The 21013-nt window shown below is 27.8% G+C and overlaps 2 protein-coding genes across 2 annotated transcripts; one reads left to right on the top strand and one right to left on the bottom strand.

The window, feature by feature from the left end:
• Positions 1-102: 102 nt before the first annotated feature.
• LOC132922061 (nuclear protein localization protein 4 homolog) lies at positions 103-20436 on the top strand. The gene is made up of 11 exons (XM_060985376.1): positions 103-457; positions 903-983; positions 1108-1469; positions 1534-1671; positions 1735-1858; positions 1927-2106; positions 2219-2356; positions 2425-2572; positions 3015-3175; positions 19768-20058; positions 20125-20436. The coding sequence occupies exons 1-11, from the start codon at positions 443-445 to the stop codon at positions 20377-20379; spliced, it is 1893 nt and encodes a 630-aa protein (XP_060841359.1). The 5' UTR covers positions 103-442; the 3' UTR covers positions 20380-20436.
• LOC132922062 (uncharacterized) lies at positions 6005-9936 on the bottom strand. Its single transcript, XM_060985377.1, has 4 exons — positions 8965-9936; positions 7685-7984; positions 7471-7620; positions 6005-7411 (listed from the first exon to the last, which is right to left on the bottom strand). Exons 2-4 carry the CDS (start codon positions 7982-7984, stop codon positions 6233-6235), a joined length of 1629 nt encoding a protein of 542 aa, XP_060841360.1. The 5' UTR covers positions 8965-9936; the 3' UTR covers positions 6005-6232.
• Positions 20437-21013: the final 577 nt, after the last annotated feature.

The following is a 21013-nucleotide window of genomic DNA, read 5'->3' as shown; positions in this document are numbered from 1 at the left end:
CTAATCGATTGTCGTATATTGTTACTACATAGTGCATACTCAATTTTTTAGTACAATAGAATTTATTTTAACGAAATACAATTATTGCAGTCGAGTATTGGCTCACACCTACTATAGAACAATAGTACACAAGATCATAGATTCAAGTTATATTGTTGTCATGATAAAATGCTATCGAAACCATTAAAAACTATTTAAGAATTAATGTGAAAATAATCGAAAAGGTTAACGTAATTTTGATTATTAGACCCTGCACTGTACACGTAATCGTTAGTTGGTAGAATCGATAACACTTCTGATATCGAAAATTTTCTTTGAATTTTCCCTTGTTTCTAAAAGAATTTTCGTTTTATATTACGGGTTTCGAACTTTTACACATTATTTTATAGTGAAGACGATAGAATTAAGTATTTAAGTGTTTAATAATAAATGCTGCAGAGAAATGGCAGGACAAATAGTGAGTACTTAAATATCATTCAGTTACATTTTTCTATTGTTATATAAAATAAAATTATACTTTTTCCATAAAAAGTTGCTGTGTCATTGAGTGTCTAATTGTTTTTAAATATTTTCCTTTAAAATGCCAACCAGGCTATTGATAGTTAAAACTTCCTGCATGTCAACTATTATTTAATTTCTATTTTAGTTACATTATTCTTGTAATTTAATTTTTCATATTTATATTGTATTTTTTTTACTAAAATTTGTTTTAGTGACAATTATTAAAATTTAAAACTATCCTGGGTTATTCATTATTCAATTTATTGTTCAGATAATTAAATTCTTTTATTTCTTTAAAAGTTGTGTTATTCAACTATTATTTTAATGGGCATATTAATATCATTGTTAAACTAACCTTTACATACTCCTAAACAATTATTTTATAATTAATATTGTTTCAGGTATTACGTGTAGAATCTCCAGATGGAACAAAAAGAGTACAAGTGTCACTTACGGAATCAAGTTATAATTTATTTGAAAAAGTAATTAAGTTTATCTATTAAGATATAATTCATTTTAAGTAAAACTTTATATTTTAAAAATATTGACATTTCTATAATAAACTTATAATATGTTTAAAATAAAATTACTTTGAAATTTTTACAGGTGTACAATGTATTTTCTCTTACAAACTATGGTTTTACATTATTTAATGATCGAAACCGTAAAAATGAAATTAAATCATCTAGAAGTGTATACTTGAGCAGCTTAAATCTGAAACATGGAGATAAGATATACTTGTGTCCACTAGATCCAGATAATATATGGGCAATTCCTGGCCCATCAAATGCAGATTCTGCTAATGGAAGTCGGTCTTCATCAGTTGTTTCTACACCAGGATCTACTACATCACTGCCATCAAATGGAAAGAAAAGTTCAGGATCAACAAGTCAAGTAGAAGAAGATGAAGTGGATAAACTACTATGGAAATTAGATGGAAAAATTAAACGTCTCAAAGACAAAAAATAGTAAATAATATTGTACATTTCTAATTACTATTTAAATAAAATAATGATAATGATAAACTTTTAGTTGCCGTCATGGAGATAATGGATGTTGTGTACATTGTTCACCTTTGGAACCATACGATGAGGAATATTTAAAAACACAAAATATGAAGCATTTATCTTTTCATTCATATCTAAGAAAAATGACTGCTGGAATGGCAAAGTAATTATACTGTTTTTTGGAAAATATACAAATGATTCAATTCAATTAAATTTATACTTTTAGAGGGAAATTTTTACTATTAGAAAATATAAGTTGTAAGATAAAAGAAGGCTGTGCTGGACATTTACCATGGCCAAAAGGTATATGTTCAAAATGTCAACCATCAGCCATTACATTAAACAGACAAGTAAATAGAATAAGTAAATAGTTAATAGCTATTTTATTGATTTATACAACTGTTTTTAATTTTGATAGACCTATAGGCATGTTGACAATGTTATGTTTGAAAACTCAGAATTAGTGGAACGTTTCTTGAATTATTGGAGAATTACAGGGCATCAACGTATTGGATTTTTGTATGGCCGATATGAAATGCATCCTGATATACCACTTGGTATAAGAGCTGTAGTTGCAGCAATCTATGAACCTCCTCAAGTAAATATATTCTCATTAATTGATACTTATTTTTTTTTATAGAAAAATTTGTTGTTTTCTTTTTTTTTGTTCAATTAATAATGGCACTAGTTGATAAGTACTAATGTTTTAGGAAAGTTCAAGAGATCATGTTAAATTATTGTCTGATGAAAAACAAGATATAGTTAATGAATTGGCCAGATGTTTGGGTCTTACATGTGTTGGATGGATTTTTACCGATCTTTTGACTGAAGACATGCAAAATGGAACTGTAGGAGTATTTGTTATATATTTATCACTATAACTATAATTCTTTAAATTTTTTTAAATAATGTTTAGGTAAAATATGTTAGAAACATAAAAAGTCATTTTCTATCTGCTCAAGAATGTATAATGGCTGGATATTTTCAAAATTTACATCCAAATCCTTGTCGTTATGCATCTAATGGATATTTTGGTTCAAAATTTGTTACTGTCTGTGTTACGGGTATGTAAATAAAATTAATAATATAATATCTTATAAATAGGTTAATTTTAAATGTTTTTAGTGTAATTTATTACGCTTGTATAACTATTATACATTTTTATTCAGCTTATTTTTTTTTTATTATATATTATAAATAGAGCAATAATATAATAGTTCTTAAAGTTTGTCGTAAATCTGAAAATACACAATTATCTTGTAATATTTATTATAAATACAGAATTGTATTATTATTTATTTTCATAAAGAATTCTTATTATATAATTTAAAATAAAGTTAGTAGTTTTTATTACATTTTTTCATGATTTATAACAGTAAAAAATATAAGTTTTATAAATTGTTTATGTAGCCAAATGGCTTAGTTCATATTTATGATAATCTTGATTAATAACTGATAAATGCATTTTTATTTATTACTTTTACTTAATTTGTATGGTATTTATAGGAGATGAAAAATGTCAAGTACACATGGAAGGCTATAGTGTGTCTAATCAGTGTATGGCTTTAGTCAAAGATGATTGTTTGGTACCAACCAAGGATGTACCCGAATTGGGATTTGTTCGAGAATCTTCCGACAAACAATATGTGCCTGACGTCTATTATAAGGTATGTATAACAAAGTTCTATTTATTTTTATTTATTAATTATAATATTTACTATTTAAAATGTTAGTGCATTATTAAACAATAAACTTGAAAGATATTTTAGCTAACTAAAATACATAAAAATTATATATTTTTGAAGATGGATAGATTTATAATATTTATTAAATTATTAATAACTGAAGAGTATTAGCATTAAATTAATTTATAAGCTTCTCGAATTTCATAAAAATAATTTAGTATCTACCAAATTTAATTTATATGTTATTTATTACACAACACATAATATTTAATATTAATACTATTAAGAAATAAATATACAGCGCATTTAATGGTTTTATATTTTAAGTTCCGTGGTTCAGTAATAATGATACATTAAATAAAATAATACCATTTATTATCAATAATACTATTTATAATCAATGACAATATTATGAATGATTTAGTTTCTGGTAGATTCGTATATGTTCTAAGTGGTTTCCGTTAGCGACACTAACAATATCTAATAGTCAATTTCATCAACATTGGAAAGTTTATCCATGATATTCGACTCCATTAATTTTTATTAGCTCCTCTGTGGTTAATGATAATTGTAATATACACATTGTTTCTTTAACATATCCAAAAAATAAATAGTCACGTAATGCACCCATGGATCTGGAATTTTTTTCTGGTGGGCCCATAAATTTAAGTATGAATAATCATTCAGGTAATACAGTAGAATTTAAATCACAGTATTTAAAATTTTTGGATAGGTCTGGGAAAGATTTAAAATATGAGATAAATTATCTATACATAATTGTAAATGTATGTAAACAAAATTAAACATCTTTGAATAAAACTTTTACATATCTTCTTAATCACAAAATTTGTTAAATGAAAATGATTGTATATGGATGCATTACTAAATAATTATATTAATATTATGTTGCACCACCGGCCCATATTTATTGTCTCTGTCTTATACATAATAATATAACAGCACATTTACATATTGGATTCTTATTACAGTTTATTAATGATTAACTAATATTATAGAAAATGTACATGTTATAAAATTGTTTGGAGACAATATTTGCTGTGCTCAAGCAGTTTTTTTTTCATATTTTAATTTTAAAATTCATACTGGTGTTAAAAAAAAATATGTAGAAAAAGAATGGCTTGAACATTTTGTTACTTTTTAGTTTTTATTCTTCTCTACAATTTTGATAATAAGTAAATTTGCTCTAATTTTAATAATTATGAATAATTGTTTATAATAATCTAGTATGTTGATTTGTTATGCTACACGTATGTATACATGCGAGTAATACTTCCTCTTAAATACAATACTTTACTTTCAATTATTTAAAGTTTAAATTTTGAATATGATCTTAAGTAATTTAGATTAGTCACTATGAAACATTAAAAATATTATATAATAATTAATAACTGTACCATTTGTTTATGGGAGATTAATATTAGCATTTATAAATGGTAATTTATTGCTCAATCCAATAAAAAAATATGCTATACTATCATGTTAGATCTACCTCAGATCAACAAAGTGTATGTGTATTTAATTTTTAAGCTGCCTAACTTAATGAATTTTTTAAATTCTAAGCCGACTAATAATTCTGTCCGGGTTTTAATACTAATGCACACACATTTCTTGATAGTTTTTAAAAGCATCTCAAATAAAAGATAATATGTTATAATATGATCGTTCTCAATATAATTAAATTGTTTACATTGTTTTGTAATCAGTTTTTAAAATATAATGATTTGCCTTTATTTGTACTGTGGCAACCCATCTAGTCAATTCCTGTTGCTTACATTTTTTAATTCAATTTTAAAAATCTAATATTAAATGTAAATTTTTAAAATATTTTTACGTGTAAATAATAACAATTATTTAATTATATCTATATCATTGGGATGTACATTTATTGAATATTTGGATATTTATAATTTGATCTGTGGCACATGATTTTATTCTGCATTTAGGTTATTCTAAAAATATTAAAAAACAAATAGTTACATACAATTTGTATACATATATATTTTATACTCTCAAAATTCAAATTTAAGATTTGCTATACATATTATTCAATATTCGTGAATATTTTTATCAAATAAAAATAATAAATCCCATTGAAAATATATTTATTTTGCATGACAGACACTCCAAAATTATTTATAATTAATTCATATACGAATATGTCATAATTTATCTTTCTGATTAATAATATATTAACTTCACTCATCAAAATATATAATATAATATATTTATATTATATAACTCGGTTTACAATTATTTAGTTTGATAAAAGAAAACAAGCTTGTTTTATGATGAGTAAAACATTTTCAAAAACAAAATCATGTCTGGGTAAAATCAAAAAATAATGAGGACATTGAGAATACATTAAAAAAATATTCATAAGACCATTTTTTACTTACATATAAATTTAACTATTTTCAATTAAAATAAAAAAACTGTTTGCTGTTGAAATATGTTAGTTTACAAAAAAAATTCCTGGTATGAGGAGAATTTTGCGTAATTATATTTTTTTATCAAATTATAAATGTAGATACTTAATTTTTATTTACCTCAAATTAACAATAATTAAATCAACTTTAATAGATCTATTTATAGTAAAATGTAAAAACAATATAATTGAAATTGTAAAATATGGACATCAATGTTTGTGTACCTCAAACTCTATATAATATGTTATAATATTCCAGACTTTAAATATATAACTTATGCATGTTTGTAAGAAAAGAAGTATAATTAAGATATAATGGTACACATTTCAAAAAATAATAACATAAATCATTCACTGTGCACAACTTAAATTTTTAAAACACCATTATATTATTTGATAAATTTTAATATGTGGGATATAATTATCGTTATTATTTAAAACTAATACATATGATAATATACTGTTTGGATTTCAAAATAAATGTATCGAAACTTTCGATAATGGATTACAAAAATACACATAAATGTTCACTTGTTTCTATAAACTACTCGATCGATTATTTAGTTTAAATTTACATTAAAAAAGGGGTAATGTTACACTTTACCACAACTAGATATGACAAAAGTCTTGGACGGTTTGCCAGTTTGATCTCCAAACGAGGCCATTTTTTCAACGAGATCAATGCCATCTACCACATGCCCAAAAATTGCTGTGAACCCACGCATCTCTTGTAGTATAATACGAAACTGTGATCCAACCATACCCATATTATCATGACGTTTTTGAGTGCGGCGCATTCCTACAGCTCCTCGAACTGCAGGAAACTTAGTATCATCAGGCATGAAGTAACTTTCATCATATATTGATTTACCACCACGACCGTTGTTTAATTCAAAATCACCTGTAATCACAGATTCTCCATCCCAACATTGAAATATTGAGCAGCCTTTATATGAACAACCATTTGTATCCCCCACAGTTAATACTTCAAAATTCTTTGACATTCTTGGCGCCACATCTGGACGAGTTTCAATAACTAAACGACCAAATGGTGTCCCATTTACCTCAATATTGAAGTAAAACATGGGAAAAGTATTAACATTACGTATTGAAGGTACACTATTCAAAATAGCTGGTGGTGGACTGCTTTGTGAAGTTATCAGTACTGGTTCATTTGATGAAATTGAAGATAATGATGTTGTGTATTGAGTGGTAGATGAGTTCCCAGGAGAATTTTTTGGAAATTCTGGTCCATTTACAAGTTGTGTGACATGTTTAGGTAGTACATACCTTGTAAACAATTGTGCTGTACAATAGTTAGCCAAGAAAAAAATATGAGTATTTGGATTTGCCAAATCTGCAGACTTATATGATTCTAAAGCCATAGACTGTAATGAGGACAACGATTGTTTGATCATACCAAAATCTAACAAATTAGTAGAAGATATAATATCTTCTAATTGGCCATGTGCAAATTGTTCTGAGTATTTATTTTGTACTTTCTGTTTCACTTGTTCTAACCGATTCAAATATAATTGTAAATCATATAAATCATCTGTACGTAAATTTGACGGTTTGATACTATTCAAAGCTTCATTGGTCTGCAGTAAATCATTTGTATTTTGAGTCCAACCACTATTTAGCTCAAGTTCAATTTGAGTTTTTAGTGTGTTACAGGCATCTAAAACCCTTAAGAGAAATTGGCGTTTGTGTCCAAATAAATTTTGTATTTCACTCATCAATTTAGCAATAGCTATAGTTTCAACTTGAACCTATAATATAAAAATAGGTTATTAATAAGTTTAAAATCTAAATAGCAAATAATACTTACTTCACTGATTAGATGGTCACGTGCATCATTATTTGATTTTATAGAATGTCCAATATGATCTGATTGAGTTCCACACGCTCGACATAACAGCTGTTGGCAATTGTAACACCAAAATGAAAATGGCATTCCATGTGTATGACAATTTTCACCCTAAAAACAAATACCAAAATGTTTAAATTATCAACGTTTTTAAAATTTAATATTAATAACAAACCTTTCGTTCTTTATCAACAGATTTATTGACTTTAACATTTGCCAGGTGTCTAATTAGACTGAGAATAGACTTTTGAGTTCGTAGAGTCTCTGGAGATTGCTCATCTAATTCAGTACGCTTCCAACAGTTTATGCAATATACTTCTAAACCTTTGAGCATAGTAGTCTTAACACATTGTAAACAAAAACAGTGTTTACAACTAAGTTCTTTTGGCACAAATTCTGTTTCATTGAATTTCTGCTTGCAACAACCACATATTATAAGTTCTTCAAATTCAAAATCTTTTTTCGTATCCATCATCTATAAACAATAGACAGTTGTCGGTTAAGTACTTCGGTATTCAGTTAAATAATATAATTAATAAGAAACAAATATTAATAAATTGAGAGTAATTGTTGAATAAGACTATTAGTACCACATGAATAATTTATTTTTAAATAATAGGAAAAAAAAATATCTACATACATCAAATACTTTTATTATATTTATTATCATTTTAATGCCAAAATTAATCATTTATTTTCTACCATAATCTGTTATATATATATAAAGGAATTCAATATTATAGCAAAATACCTAGAAGTTAATACAAAATGGTTATGTGGATTAATTTAATTAAGTTAATTTTTCTAACTCTAATTCATAATTAAATATTTATTGATGTCTTACAAAAAATATTGTTATTCTTTAATTATTTAGTTTTAATTCATTTATTGTGACAATTAAATTGTAGATAATTTGAATAATTTTTTTTTTAATTATAAAAATAATAAGGTACCTACATTTAAGATCAGTATCAGAAATTGTATTTATTTTCTAAGTATAATTAAAGATTTGAATAGCGTAAAAATGAACACTACCTATAAAATTGTGTGTAAGAATTTTTAACCTTGAAATTCATATTTTAGATTACAATAAAAAAATTTTAAAGCTTTTTACCAGATAATACATCTCATTTATCAGTTCTTATTAAGTACGACATATTAATATCAATGTATTATGTGTGTATAATATTATATTATTATTCTGCACTTGCGAGTGTGACGAAGGTCAAGGGTGGTCGATAATAATAACATTTAATAGGATTTAAATTAACTGTGCGGTGTCTCTATAAGTGCGTTTTATTTTTTATTTTCGAAATATTTATGTGGTCCTACGGTTCCTAGGGAGTACGGCAAACCCCAATTATTATATTTCAATTTTCAATAACATTAAATATACACATAATAAATATCGGTTAACACGTATGGACGGTGTACGCTAATACGAAATAAACTTACACTTTGGTGCAATGTAAACAAATTTATAACGGGCGGTCGAACGATTAGCGCCGTGTGTTACACATGTAGGTAGTATATTATTATAGATAATAAATATATTATGACGACGGTGTATAAAAATAATAATAATAATAATAATAATAATAAACAACAACGCGTGTGCGTTGATAAGTACGGTCTGTGTACAGTGAGCGCGTAAAAATACTATGTAATTACGAGTTACGCCTTACGCACTTATCAATGGCGACGACGGACAAACGCGATGCGACCGACGGCGCACTGTATAAAATATTAATAATAATAATAATGAAAATGAAAATAATAATATCACGGACTGCGACGCGACAAATGCGATAGAGTAAAAATTATTCGATTGTCGAATAATAACGTTTTTCGTTGTGTATCGAACGGACGACAAACGACGGGAAGGCGACGACGGAGGGACGTTGAAGGCAGACGGCGACAACGTTCGGAACGATAATGTATTACGAATTACGATAATAACAACGAATTATACGATTTATTGTAGAGCGTTTAATAAATTGTATATTTTATATTATTATTTGGCGCGACGACGACGGTGCCGTTGTTGTTGTTATCGTAGCAGCAGCAGTAAAACCGGGGCGGCGTCGCTGTCGGTGGGCCGTCATCGTTGATTTTCCGCTGTGCTCAACAACACGCGAATCGCGCTCGACGATATCGACACTGTGCCTGTGGACGGCCGTACCGTTCGACAATAACCAACAATAGCAATAACGACCACAACAACAACAACTACTACGACGGTATCGACGACAGCGGCCGCCGTGTTGCATGGCGATCGCTTCGGACGGTGCGTATACGACTGACGGCGACTGGTGTCGCGGCTGCGTCGGGCCCGGTGTTTGTGTCGATCCCTCTCCCGCGCGCGCGGGTTTTTCGGAAGTACGCAGTTCGCTAGCGGCCCGGCTCCGGGTTTCGGCGCTTTTTTTTTTTCTTCTTCCTTCTTTCCACGCCGTCGTGTTGTTGTTTTCCAACAGCCCCGGCGAGCTCTCCCTACCCCGACCCATCACACCGCCATGCCATGTCTGCAGTGCATGACGTATGCACGGTCTACCGTAACACTATTTACGTTAATACTCGCACCACAACCTCCCCCCCCTCATTCAATTCGTATTCCGACCGGCCACCGGTTGTTGTTGTTATTGTTGTTGTTGTTGTTGATGATGGTTTTGATAGGGTAATTATTGGTGGGAGGGTGGAGGGATTAAATTAAATTATAGGTCTGCCTTCCCATCGTTATTTTTTATTTATCGAGTTGCATAATAATGACAATAACAATAATAAAATTATTCGATAACGACATCGTGCACTGTTCAAAACTTCAAATTGACACCGACTTCGGCAGCTGCGCCTTGCCAGCTGTCGAAAACGAGTGTGATCTCAACAACAGAAAGATAAAACGATATCGTACAATTTAAAGTGTTATTACTTATTAGACATTACTATAACGTAATATTGTACTATCATTTATCATTAATTAGCTAGAGTTCGAGTTGGCGACGCGACGATAGTGTACTTATTACAATATTACTTATTATCCTCAGTGGCTCAGTGAGAATTCTATATATTGTTATGTAAAATATAACATATCATGTATTTATTTAGCGACAAACATCGTTTTTAATTCAACATTCTTCTAAAAAAAAAAAAAAAATTTAAAAATGTTTAAGTGAATTATGAGCATTTCCAAATATTTATATTTTTCATACTCATAACTCACTTAAAAATTAAAATATCGTAAAAAACCAACGAGAAAACACAGATAATGTTCTTACCTAAAAGTTTGATAATAGGTCAATTCGCTCTAATATCAAAACTAAAAGCACACTAACACTTGAAACTGGTGAACGAAAATTTACCATGTCGTATGGTGTGTAAGACAGAGACAACACATGCGGGTGCGACGTCCTCTTAATATTTATGCTAATTGGTTGTTATAGACGAAAATTTGTCATATTGTACCGTTTGTAGGACGGAGACAACACATCGGGTGTGGTATCTTCTTAAATGTTAAAGAATACGATCGGGTAAACGGTAAACACTTACAAAATTCCGGTCAACATTGAAAGAATGTTCTCATAATTAATTAATAAGCTTGTTAGTTGTTTATAGTTAGTGTACGGGTATTACTTGATTAATATACGTCTCTAGTGTCTCTACACCACAATATAGGAGTTATATACAAACACGGTTTTTGCGCAATTTTTAGTGAAAACCATGATCATAATAAAATTATTGTTCATAATTATGATTAATTACCAAACGGTTTTAATATTAATATATTAAAATATTAACAAAATGTTTTTAATTTAATTTAATTTTTTGTTTCCCGATTATTTTAAAAAGTGTAGAGAAATATCTACTTTTAATCCACCTATGTACAGAGTGGGGCAAATCAAACTGTGCATTTTTGAAAGGTTGGTATACATTCCGTGTGGTGCGCATAGTGTGATTATGATGGTCTCATTTGGTCGGGCAGGCCATGCCATTATCGGTCATCACCATGGTTTGGTCTAGTGAACAACGAGGCTTCGCCGTCCGTACGTTTTTTGAAAATGGTGTTCTCTGAGGGGTAGCCCGCGCGCTCACCGAATTTGAGTATTTGTGATTTTGCTTGTGGGGCTACCCGAAGAAAAAGGTTTTTAAACATCGGCCTCACACCTTGGAAAACCTCAAAAAGAAATTAGGGGGAAATTGGCGCTATACCACTATACCAATCGAAATGTGTCAAAATGCGGCCGAAAACTTCAAAAGTCACCTTCATCACCTAACCTACTGGTGGCCATCATATTTCTGATGACATTTTTGAAACTTGATACATAAAACGGCATAATGTTCTGAAGAAAATTAAATAAACATAATTTCTGAAAGTTTCGTAGTTTTTTTAATAGCCTTTCAAAACTGCACTGTCTGTTTCGCCCCATCCTGTACAAACTGAATGTTACCAGAAACTTCTTTGAAAGTTTGAAATTTCTACTATAATAAAAAACACTTCATTGTAAAATTAGTTCATTCATTGCTCCACTCAGAATTGAAAATATTAAACATCTATACTTTAGATTATGGGTGGATCAATCAACGAATGCATTGATTTTACAATAATGTGATTTTTATTTTTTTTCTGAAGACACGTTTTTCAATTAAAGTAATTCTCTGATCATCAACTCTGAGGGAAGTTTTTAGTAAAAATCGAATCTAGTTTGTACTTTCGTGTTTTAAAAATAAAATACGAACATTTTTTAACGTTTTAATATTGTTTGACTGTTTGTTAACCTTGGTTACCAAAAAGTTAGACCGTCTCCACTAAAAAATCAATTTAATCATTTATAATGATTTATAGTTGAATTCAAACGTAACACATCCATTACAGTTACCTTTACAATTTCGAAGTATACTCGACACATTATTTACAGCAGAGCAGTTACCTACTTGACTACTTTTTCTTTTATTAATTGTAAGGTAAAAAATAGTCGAAGAAGGGTAACCATATGCTACAATTATACTGTTCGAAAAAACCCTCGCACGCTTTAATGCAATGTAATAATATTCTGTATAGTATTATTATTTAATATTTATTAGTTTAGCCGTACCGGTACAATGGCTGTTTCCGGACGAAATCACGAAAGCGAAACGCTGTCAAAGTGTATACGGTATTTCTTGTCGCGTTGATATGGCTGCATCGGCTTGGCCTCCGCAATTCACGGTCAAATATGTACCGCCACCCGGCACAACAAACGCCGTCCTCTCTTCTACGCTAACGCTGCCGGCGCCGCCCCGCCATTTCCTCAATCGGATCGACCCCTAAATCCTCAACTACCCGCCGCCTGACCGTTGTTGCATCGCAGCACACGCGCACACCATAGTCGTCGTACTTCACTTTCCAATTTCTCGCCGCCGCGAATTCTCTCCCACGCTTTTCGAGCGAAGCGACGCGACGCAACCCGACCTCAGTTTGGGCTGGTCCAGTGAGAGCGTTTGTTTCTGTTGTTATTATTATTATTATTCACCGTCCGGGGGTTTGAGTAGCTCAGCCGCCGCCGACCTTGGCCAGTGACGTCACCCGAGCGTTGTGTTTTTGTTTCACCCTCTTTTGTGTTCTGGATCGAAACAGTGAACGTTATATTTTTATAATAATAATAATAATATTGCCGCCATTCGCAAACGACTGCCACACATAGCCCACCCTTGTTTCGTAGGCAATAGCTAGTGTAGTTTTCGTTGGGTAGTCGTCCGTGTTTTCTTCCAGTAGAACGTTCGTGACAATCACCTAAGTAGGCAGTTGTTGTAATACCATCGAGAGAATAATATTTTTATAATTTTATATTTATACAGATGTGTATTTCAGTCGATTTGAAAAATCTCGTGTCGATTAACACTTCCTTATCCACATATCTACATCCACTTCCTTGTCCGGTAGATTAAGTTGTACAATTTATTATTATAAAAAGCATTTTTTATTCGTTTTATTTTATCGGAAATATATTCGATCCTTTAGTCGTTTTCATACAATACGTACATATTTGTCATTTGTTCAATTTTATATTATGATGTTTGGTACAAAAAAAATATACAGCATCTTTCTTCAAACATTTTTACTCTGAGAAACAACCTGTATTTACCGGATTATCATTTATTTTCGTATCTGTCTGTATATACAAGTTCAATTTTAACATATATTTTGAAATTACAAGTTTTACCTATATTTAAGTTAACATTTGTGTTCCGTATTATATTTGTTTACACGTTCCTATTACAAAACTGTTACCTATTATATTATAAATATTTGATTGCGATAACTCTCGGTGTTGTACAAAACTCTTAAATCTCACATTTAATAGGATATTATCCTGAATACCGCTATTTTTATGAGAAGAACTTATTGCCATCATGGTTTCCCAAGCTCATTCTTATTATTAATCAGTTTTCAAAATATATACATACATGATACAAATTATCATATAATACTATATATACCATTTGGATAGTGTAAATTCTGTGCATAGCAATACGATAATAATAAATTAATAAACAATAAAATAAGTAAATCTTTAATTTCTAAAAATCTAGAAGGCATCATCACACGAAATTTATAATGGAATTATAACACTTAATATTATTATTTATTTGTTTCCTTATAAAATATACCTTCTGTTGTTGGTTTTCGGATCATTGTATTTATGATTGAATGACTGTATATCTTATATAATATTTATGTAGACATGATTATATGAACATATTATTGATTAGTAGTAGCTGATAACATATTTAATATTATATGCCGTAGAAATAACTTGAAATAAATTTTTTTGCGGTGGAAAAAATTAAAAATATTTAAATATAATAAATATTTTTCTTTTATTATATAAATAGTAGTGTCGGAGAGAAGCATTCTAATCCTTAAATAATAAATCTATTCAAGTATATAGATATTATGTAACAGTCTTTTGAGATTTTTAGAATTATAAAACTAGTAAAAAAATATCAATTTTACTTGTTATATTATACCATTATTTTACTATATATTATACCTTAAGTATATAACACTAAGTATATCTACTTACACAATATAAATACTACCAACTATAATCTTCTTTATCAATATATTGATTTTACAATACGTGAAAACTAAATATTTAATTAATGTATAACGATTTTAGTTATTTTTTTTTTAATTTAAAAATATTATTCGTTAGTACTTTTAATAAATTATATTATATTTCATACATTTAATGACATTTTCAATTACATTTTTTTTTAACAAAAATTAATTAAATTTGACGTATTACTTATAGTAAAATAAATTACTTTAATAGTAATATACATTTATAATAAAATATACTTAGTCTGGCCGTTTACGTTCAGAATCATTTTTTGTATGCATAATGATCAATGATGTATTATTGAATTCAAATTTAACAATTATATATTACAGTTACTCCTTAATGACAATTTCCACTCGACACTTTGTGTACAGCAAAGCAGTTATCTACTTTCCCCCTTTTTTTATAGTAGATAATAACATGAAATACACACAGAAAAATAATATCCTATAGGATTCATATTTTTATTAACGGCATTATTGTATACAATAATGCCGTCAATAAAAATATGAACGTTTCATTATACTAATAATGTAATATATCATACAACAATAAACTAGAGATTAAAGTATTTAATATTTAAATATTGAGGGAAAACGATTTGTTTACCCTCAGACTCCATTAATATATTCCCATTGATTTCTCCAGTTTAATATACATGATACAAGAGCGTCATTTCAATTGTTTCATAACTCTCAAGTAAAATATTAATGAACCCCAATATATTTATGTAAATAAAAATAGATTGCAGAATCAATATCTATAAAAAAAAAAATCGGTTACTATCACTATAATGATATATCATTGCTAAATATATAGTTAAATGCTGAAAGTTCTTTAAAAAAAAAAAATCACTATCATTGCACGATCGCATAACAATTTACTTAAAACAATTTACGTTTTAATTGACCAGCTACTATAAAAATATGTTAATATTTTTCTTGACATTTTAACATTCAAGTTTTGAATGACAATAATCTCAATAAATTTATATTTAGATTCCAAAATACATATAAAATACCTATTTTTAAATGACTAAATAGTTATACAGTAAACGAAATTATTTTATAGGATATAAAAATGATTGCCAAATAGTACCTATAGAATATAGATACGTTTCGTTTTAAAATTTAAATACTTTTATAGGGATATCATATTTTGTAAATTTGATATTAATTGTTGGTTTATTCATGGTCAATTTAATTTGATATTTACACTTATACAATTATGAATTACCAAAAATTGAGTTTACGGACGAAACATCCCCGTCAATTATTAATAGAGGACATTTGGTCCGCAGCATATTTTGTATACAAGACGTTTTTATATTGACAATTAATACATTTATTTTTAATGAACAATTTAATGACAATAATACAAATGAAAAATAAATAAATAAATTGATAATCAGTGGCCGTACCAGATATTTTTACCTGGTGAAATTTTATTTTTTGGAGCATTTAAGTATGACTACTCAATCACCCATTAATTTTTTATTATACCATATTTTCAGGATAGTATAATAAAAAATGTTTAGGTATAATATGTAATATTTCTAAATAAATATTCAAAAAATATACTTAGTTTATTATTATCACAAATGCACTACAGTAAAACTTCAAATTTCCTCCGCTTTCTTTTATTTGTATGTAACAGTACATAACTTTTTATTTTTTAATGTATGAGATTTTAGAAAGTGTGCCGTCATTAGTATTAACTCTATTAAGTATATTTGTTTCTAAATGTGCAAAAAAGCATATTTAATTTAAATATAACAGTCAAACTTAAAATAATATAACTTAAGTCTAAAAACTCGTTAAAGTAATTAATACTATTTTATATATTAATAATGATATACAATTTCTTTATTTACTTACATATTTTTAACATTAAATTATAGGGGGCAAAATCAAATGTTGGGGGAGGGGCACTTGTCCACCCAAGCTCACGTGTATATATATTTATTAATTTTTTATAAATCTACAATACTTCTGCCAAGTTCGGATTAGAGATCGATTGGGCCTCAAGACACTATAAAATTAGTGAACCTCCATAAAACTACTTTAAAAAAAATTGTACCACTACATTTTAATGATTATATATTATTGTATAATTTTGTACAATACAAAAAAATATATATATAAGGTTACAGGCGCTGATCCAGCCAACATTAACACGGTAGGGGTGGATTATAAATATCTATACATATTTACTATTTACCTACTATGATAGTAAATACGAGTATATATATATATATATATATATATACATGCAATAGTACTTAATACAATCTTATTAATTATAATTTATAATGAATACTTTTTTTCATAAACTGAATTGAATGTCTTTATCACTCAGTAATACTACTATGTAATAATTTATTAATTATAGGTACACATATTATATATACATATAAACGCTGTATTTGTTACTGAAGAATTATAACTTAAAATGTTTTCCTTACTTTTTCTTTTGCAAATTGTTGTATAGTTTCATTGAAATAAATCAATTGCAAAATATCATTTTCTGAGTACACTAGTCAATAATGATGCTAAATATTCTTATTGATTCTGGTTTGATCTATGTTTATTTTTTTATTCTTGTTGCTTTGGCAAATGCTGTTTCGGCCGAAAAACTAGCCACTTGAACAGTTAAATATAATCTAAAAGCAATTAAAATATTTGGGAATACTTCGTGCAATGATTTTTTGTAAAATCATTTTATTATTATACCTCATAAGAATAGATCAAGAATACTTACCTAATATCAATTATTACTACGCTATCAAGCATCAACTATTAGAATATAAATTTAATATTTAGTATTATTTAGTATTTTTTTGTGATATGAAATTAAGGAAATGTTTATTTTACAATCATTATAATTACCTACTAAAATAATTTTTTTAAACTATTTTAAAAGCATTAAAAAATATATTTTGAAGATAAAGATGGGCCCCGGGACACGTGTTCCCCTGTCCCCCCTTTAATCCGGGCTTTGCGTCTGCAAATGCTGCCTTACTATTAAAAATAATAAACAATAAATGTGCAGAAAACAATTAGTTTTAAATAAATTAAATTAAATTGTTATTTTACAGAATTTAAATATAATGATGATATTAAAAATACGTTTATAACTTTTTTTTATTTTTTTAAGACACTTATTATTAATACACATTTTTTTACCCATTTATTTGTATTATTGTCAATGAAAAAATGAAAACTAATTTCAAGTATATTTCTGAACTGAAAATTGTATTTTCTACCTATTTAAATGTTTCTAGTGATTTATATAAAAAAAAAAACCTTAAAACCTAACGTAGTCTTAGCTATAATCAAAATACATTGGGAACGAAACGATTTTTGGCTTATTAGTTATTACTTTATTAGATATATTAATAGGGACCAGATTTCGTCGTATCTTAATAATTGACCCTTGATGAAACTCATTTTGGTCGGGGATGAAAAAGCCTAGAATCATTTATTAGTTAATTATGATAATATGTCGCATAAGTCCCACAAGGCCACAATTATAAAAGTTAACGATTTTTATTCTTGAGAATCTTTGTGGACGTGATATACATTATTTTAATTTATTGTTATTTGCCATACAGCAGCATATATAGGTTTACATCTCGGAGTGGGGCGATTATATATTTTTGGGGGAAAGTAGGGAGGAGACACACTATTTGGACAAAAATTGCTTGAATACTACAATTGTATTTTTCATTTCGGGGGGGGGGGGGGGGTGACCCCCCATATACGCCACTGTTATTTGCTACTATCGATTACTCCAGAAAATTGATTTCGAAATTTCCCATTTTTTCTTCTCTATATTGGGATATAGAATACAATATACACTATTTTAAATTTTTGGTTTGTTACTTTTGTAATTTATTAAATCTACATTATTATTTATTAGTATGTCAAAAATGATATTCTATGGTTAATTTAATACCAGGAATTTTTTTCATACGAGACGTTTATAAATCAAGAAAATATAATTAACACATATTTGATTGCATACTTTAGTGATTACGCATACTTTACCGCATTTTTTAACATATATTCTAACTATTATTAATAATAAACACATGTTTTTAATTTAATCTATACACCTTATTCCTACACGCTCAGTAATAGGTTTTTATTTTTTAGAATTATTTACTTGCATATTAATACATTATTTTATATGAAACATAATCACCTTTTGCATAATCTATTCTTTTTCTTCGTGTATTTGTTATAAAATTCTTTTGAATTTCTATAATTATCGGCATTTTGTCTTTTACCTATAACTCAACATTCAATATAATTATAAAGAAAAAACATATTTAACATTTATTTTTCTGTAACATCGGATAATATCGGACCGTCTATACATTTTAGATTCTGAACCGTTTAACGATTGTATTGATTTTAGAATTATCTAAAATTTCGTTAAATTTTAAACTATTTTACTACAAATCCCAAACTCATTTACGCAGTTTAAAAGTTTATTGACTTATAAGTTGTATAAATGTATAATTGATAATAATAATGTATAATATCGTATCTCGTAATAATTATTAATTAACAATATAACATAAATAATATATTTTTTTTTTATTATATAACACTATTTATTACAAATGTTTTTTTTATCAATATTATATTATAATAATATAATACAAAATATCTTAGGCTGACAGATCGTCTCCGCTAAGAATTGTTTTTCGCAGGTACCTATATCATTAAGAATTCAAATTTAATACCTTCATTAATATTAACCCCCTCGGTCCTCGACACCTAGTTTACTGCAAAATAGTACTCATATGCCTACCTTTTAAAAAAAATTATTATTATAGCCTATAGGTACCTATATAATATAGTTATTGTTTAATTGTTTAATACCATCAACTATAACTGTCTATTATAAATAATAAGTTTTAAAATTGTTAAAATTTCATAAAGACATATTTATATATGTTAACAAGTAGTAAGTACGTGGCCTAACACTCTAATAAATAAACACCATCAATTAAAAAATCTATTTTTGTGTCTTGGTTATGTTAACTATTTATAATTTATACCCATAATAATTAAGTTAATTTTTTTATGAACTCAAGAAGTCAAGAATTATGATTCAATAAACATTTTAAATTTGTTTGTTCTTTTTTTAGGAGAAAGACAGTTATGGCAATGAGGTGTCTAAATTAGCCCGTCCATTACCTGTGGAGTATTTGTTATTAGATGTACCAGCTTCAACACCCCTAACTCCACTGAATACGTTCACATCAATTAAAGACATCACAAAATTCCCAACAGAGAACAGATTAATTGATGGTCATATTCAAGATTTTGATTCATTGTGCAAATACCTAAGACAATTCACTCCGTCACAATTTTACGAATCTATTTCTGATTTTCATTTACTATTGTATATTGCTACAATGGACATGCTACCCATGAAAGTAATATTTTTTTTTAATATTTCTTATTTTTCCTGTACCTATCTAATTAAATAATTTATTTTTTAGGATTCCATGGCTCCACTGTTAGAAGCAATACAATCTAATGATAAACAAGCAGTGGTTGAATGGTCTAGATCAGATGTATGGGCCACACTCGAGCAATTAATCAGCAATACTTCTGATTCTGCTGTATCGGGGCATGTAGGTAATGGTTTTGCATCTGTTCAGACAGAATCGTGGACATGCATACATTGCACCTTTATGAATAATTCTGATCGGCAATCATGTGATATATGCAGATTGCCAAGGGATATCAACTAAATGTTGTATAGCAAACATGTATCTCATTCACAGTAAATATAATTATATATATACATATTTTTTTATGCATTGTTTATTATATTGAAAAAAGAACTAATTAATAACACAGGTAATATTATGTAATAATTTTTTGTTTTGTTGTATAGAGCATTAAAATGTAAGGTTATAAAAATAAAAAAGGCGGATTACCCCAAAGTAAAAAAAATTTCCAATTTTAATTAAGTTTTTTAATTTCAATAGAAATTTATAGTAATTTTTATCTTTATTGTACTGGTATTTTATTTTAATTGATTTTTCTTTATATAAAAATTGAAAACAATAAAGTTTATACCAAAGTAAAAAAAATATGACTTCATTACTTAACATGACATATTTCATAAAATATTGAATACTATATTTTATGATTTCCTGATTTTTTTTTTTTATCCAACACCACCATTATTGAAATAGAATTAAACTCAAAATATCTGTTTGAAATGGTAATTTTGCAAGCCATAACAAAATATGGATAAAATAAAGTTAATCTTGTAAATTATATTTAGATTTTTTCAACAACCATCTCACAAAAAAAAATTATTTTATACCTTTGAGTATGAAAATCATGTGCTTACCTAACCTAGAAGTTTTCCTACTT

This window comes from Rhopalosiphum padi, chromosome 2, assembly GCF_020882245.1.
Source record: "Rhopalosiphum padi isolate XX-2018 chromosome 2, ASM2088224v1, whole genome shotgun sequence".
Lineage (NCBI taxonomy): Eukaryota > Metazoa > Arthropoda > Insecta > Hemiptera > Aphididae > Rhopalosiphum > Rhopalosiphum padi.
The sequence above is the reverse complement of the archived record's forward strand: the minus strand, read 5'-3'. Positions and strand labels throughout refer to the sequence as shown.

Coding starts and splice junctions, on each gene's coding strand:
- LOC132922061 (XM_060985376.1), top strand. Junction 1,470..1,533: donor CGTCTCAAAGACAAAAAATA/GTAAATAATATT, acceptor ATAAACTTTTAG/TTGCCGTCATGGAGATAATG. Junction 1,672..1,734: donor ATGACTGCTGGAATGGCAAA/GTAATTATACTG, acceptor TTATACTTTTAG/AGGGAAATTTTTACTATTAG.
- LOC132922062 (XM_060985377.1), bottom strand. CDS start 7,984: ATGATGGATACGAAAAAAGATTTTGAATTTGAAGAACTTATAATATGT. Junction 7,621..7,684: donor CTGTTGATAAAGAACGAAAG/GTTTGTTATTAA, acceptor ATTTGTTTTTAG/GGTGAAAATTGTCATACACA. Junction 7,412..7,470: donor GTGACCATCTAATCAGTGAA/GTAAGTATTATT, acceptor TTTATATTATAG/GTTCAAGTTGAAACTATAGC.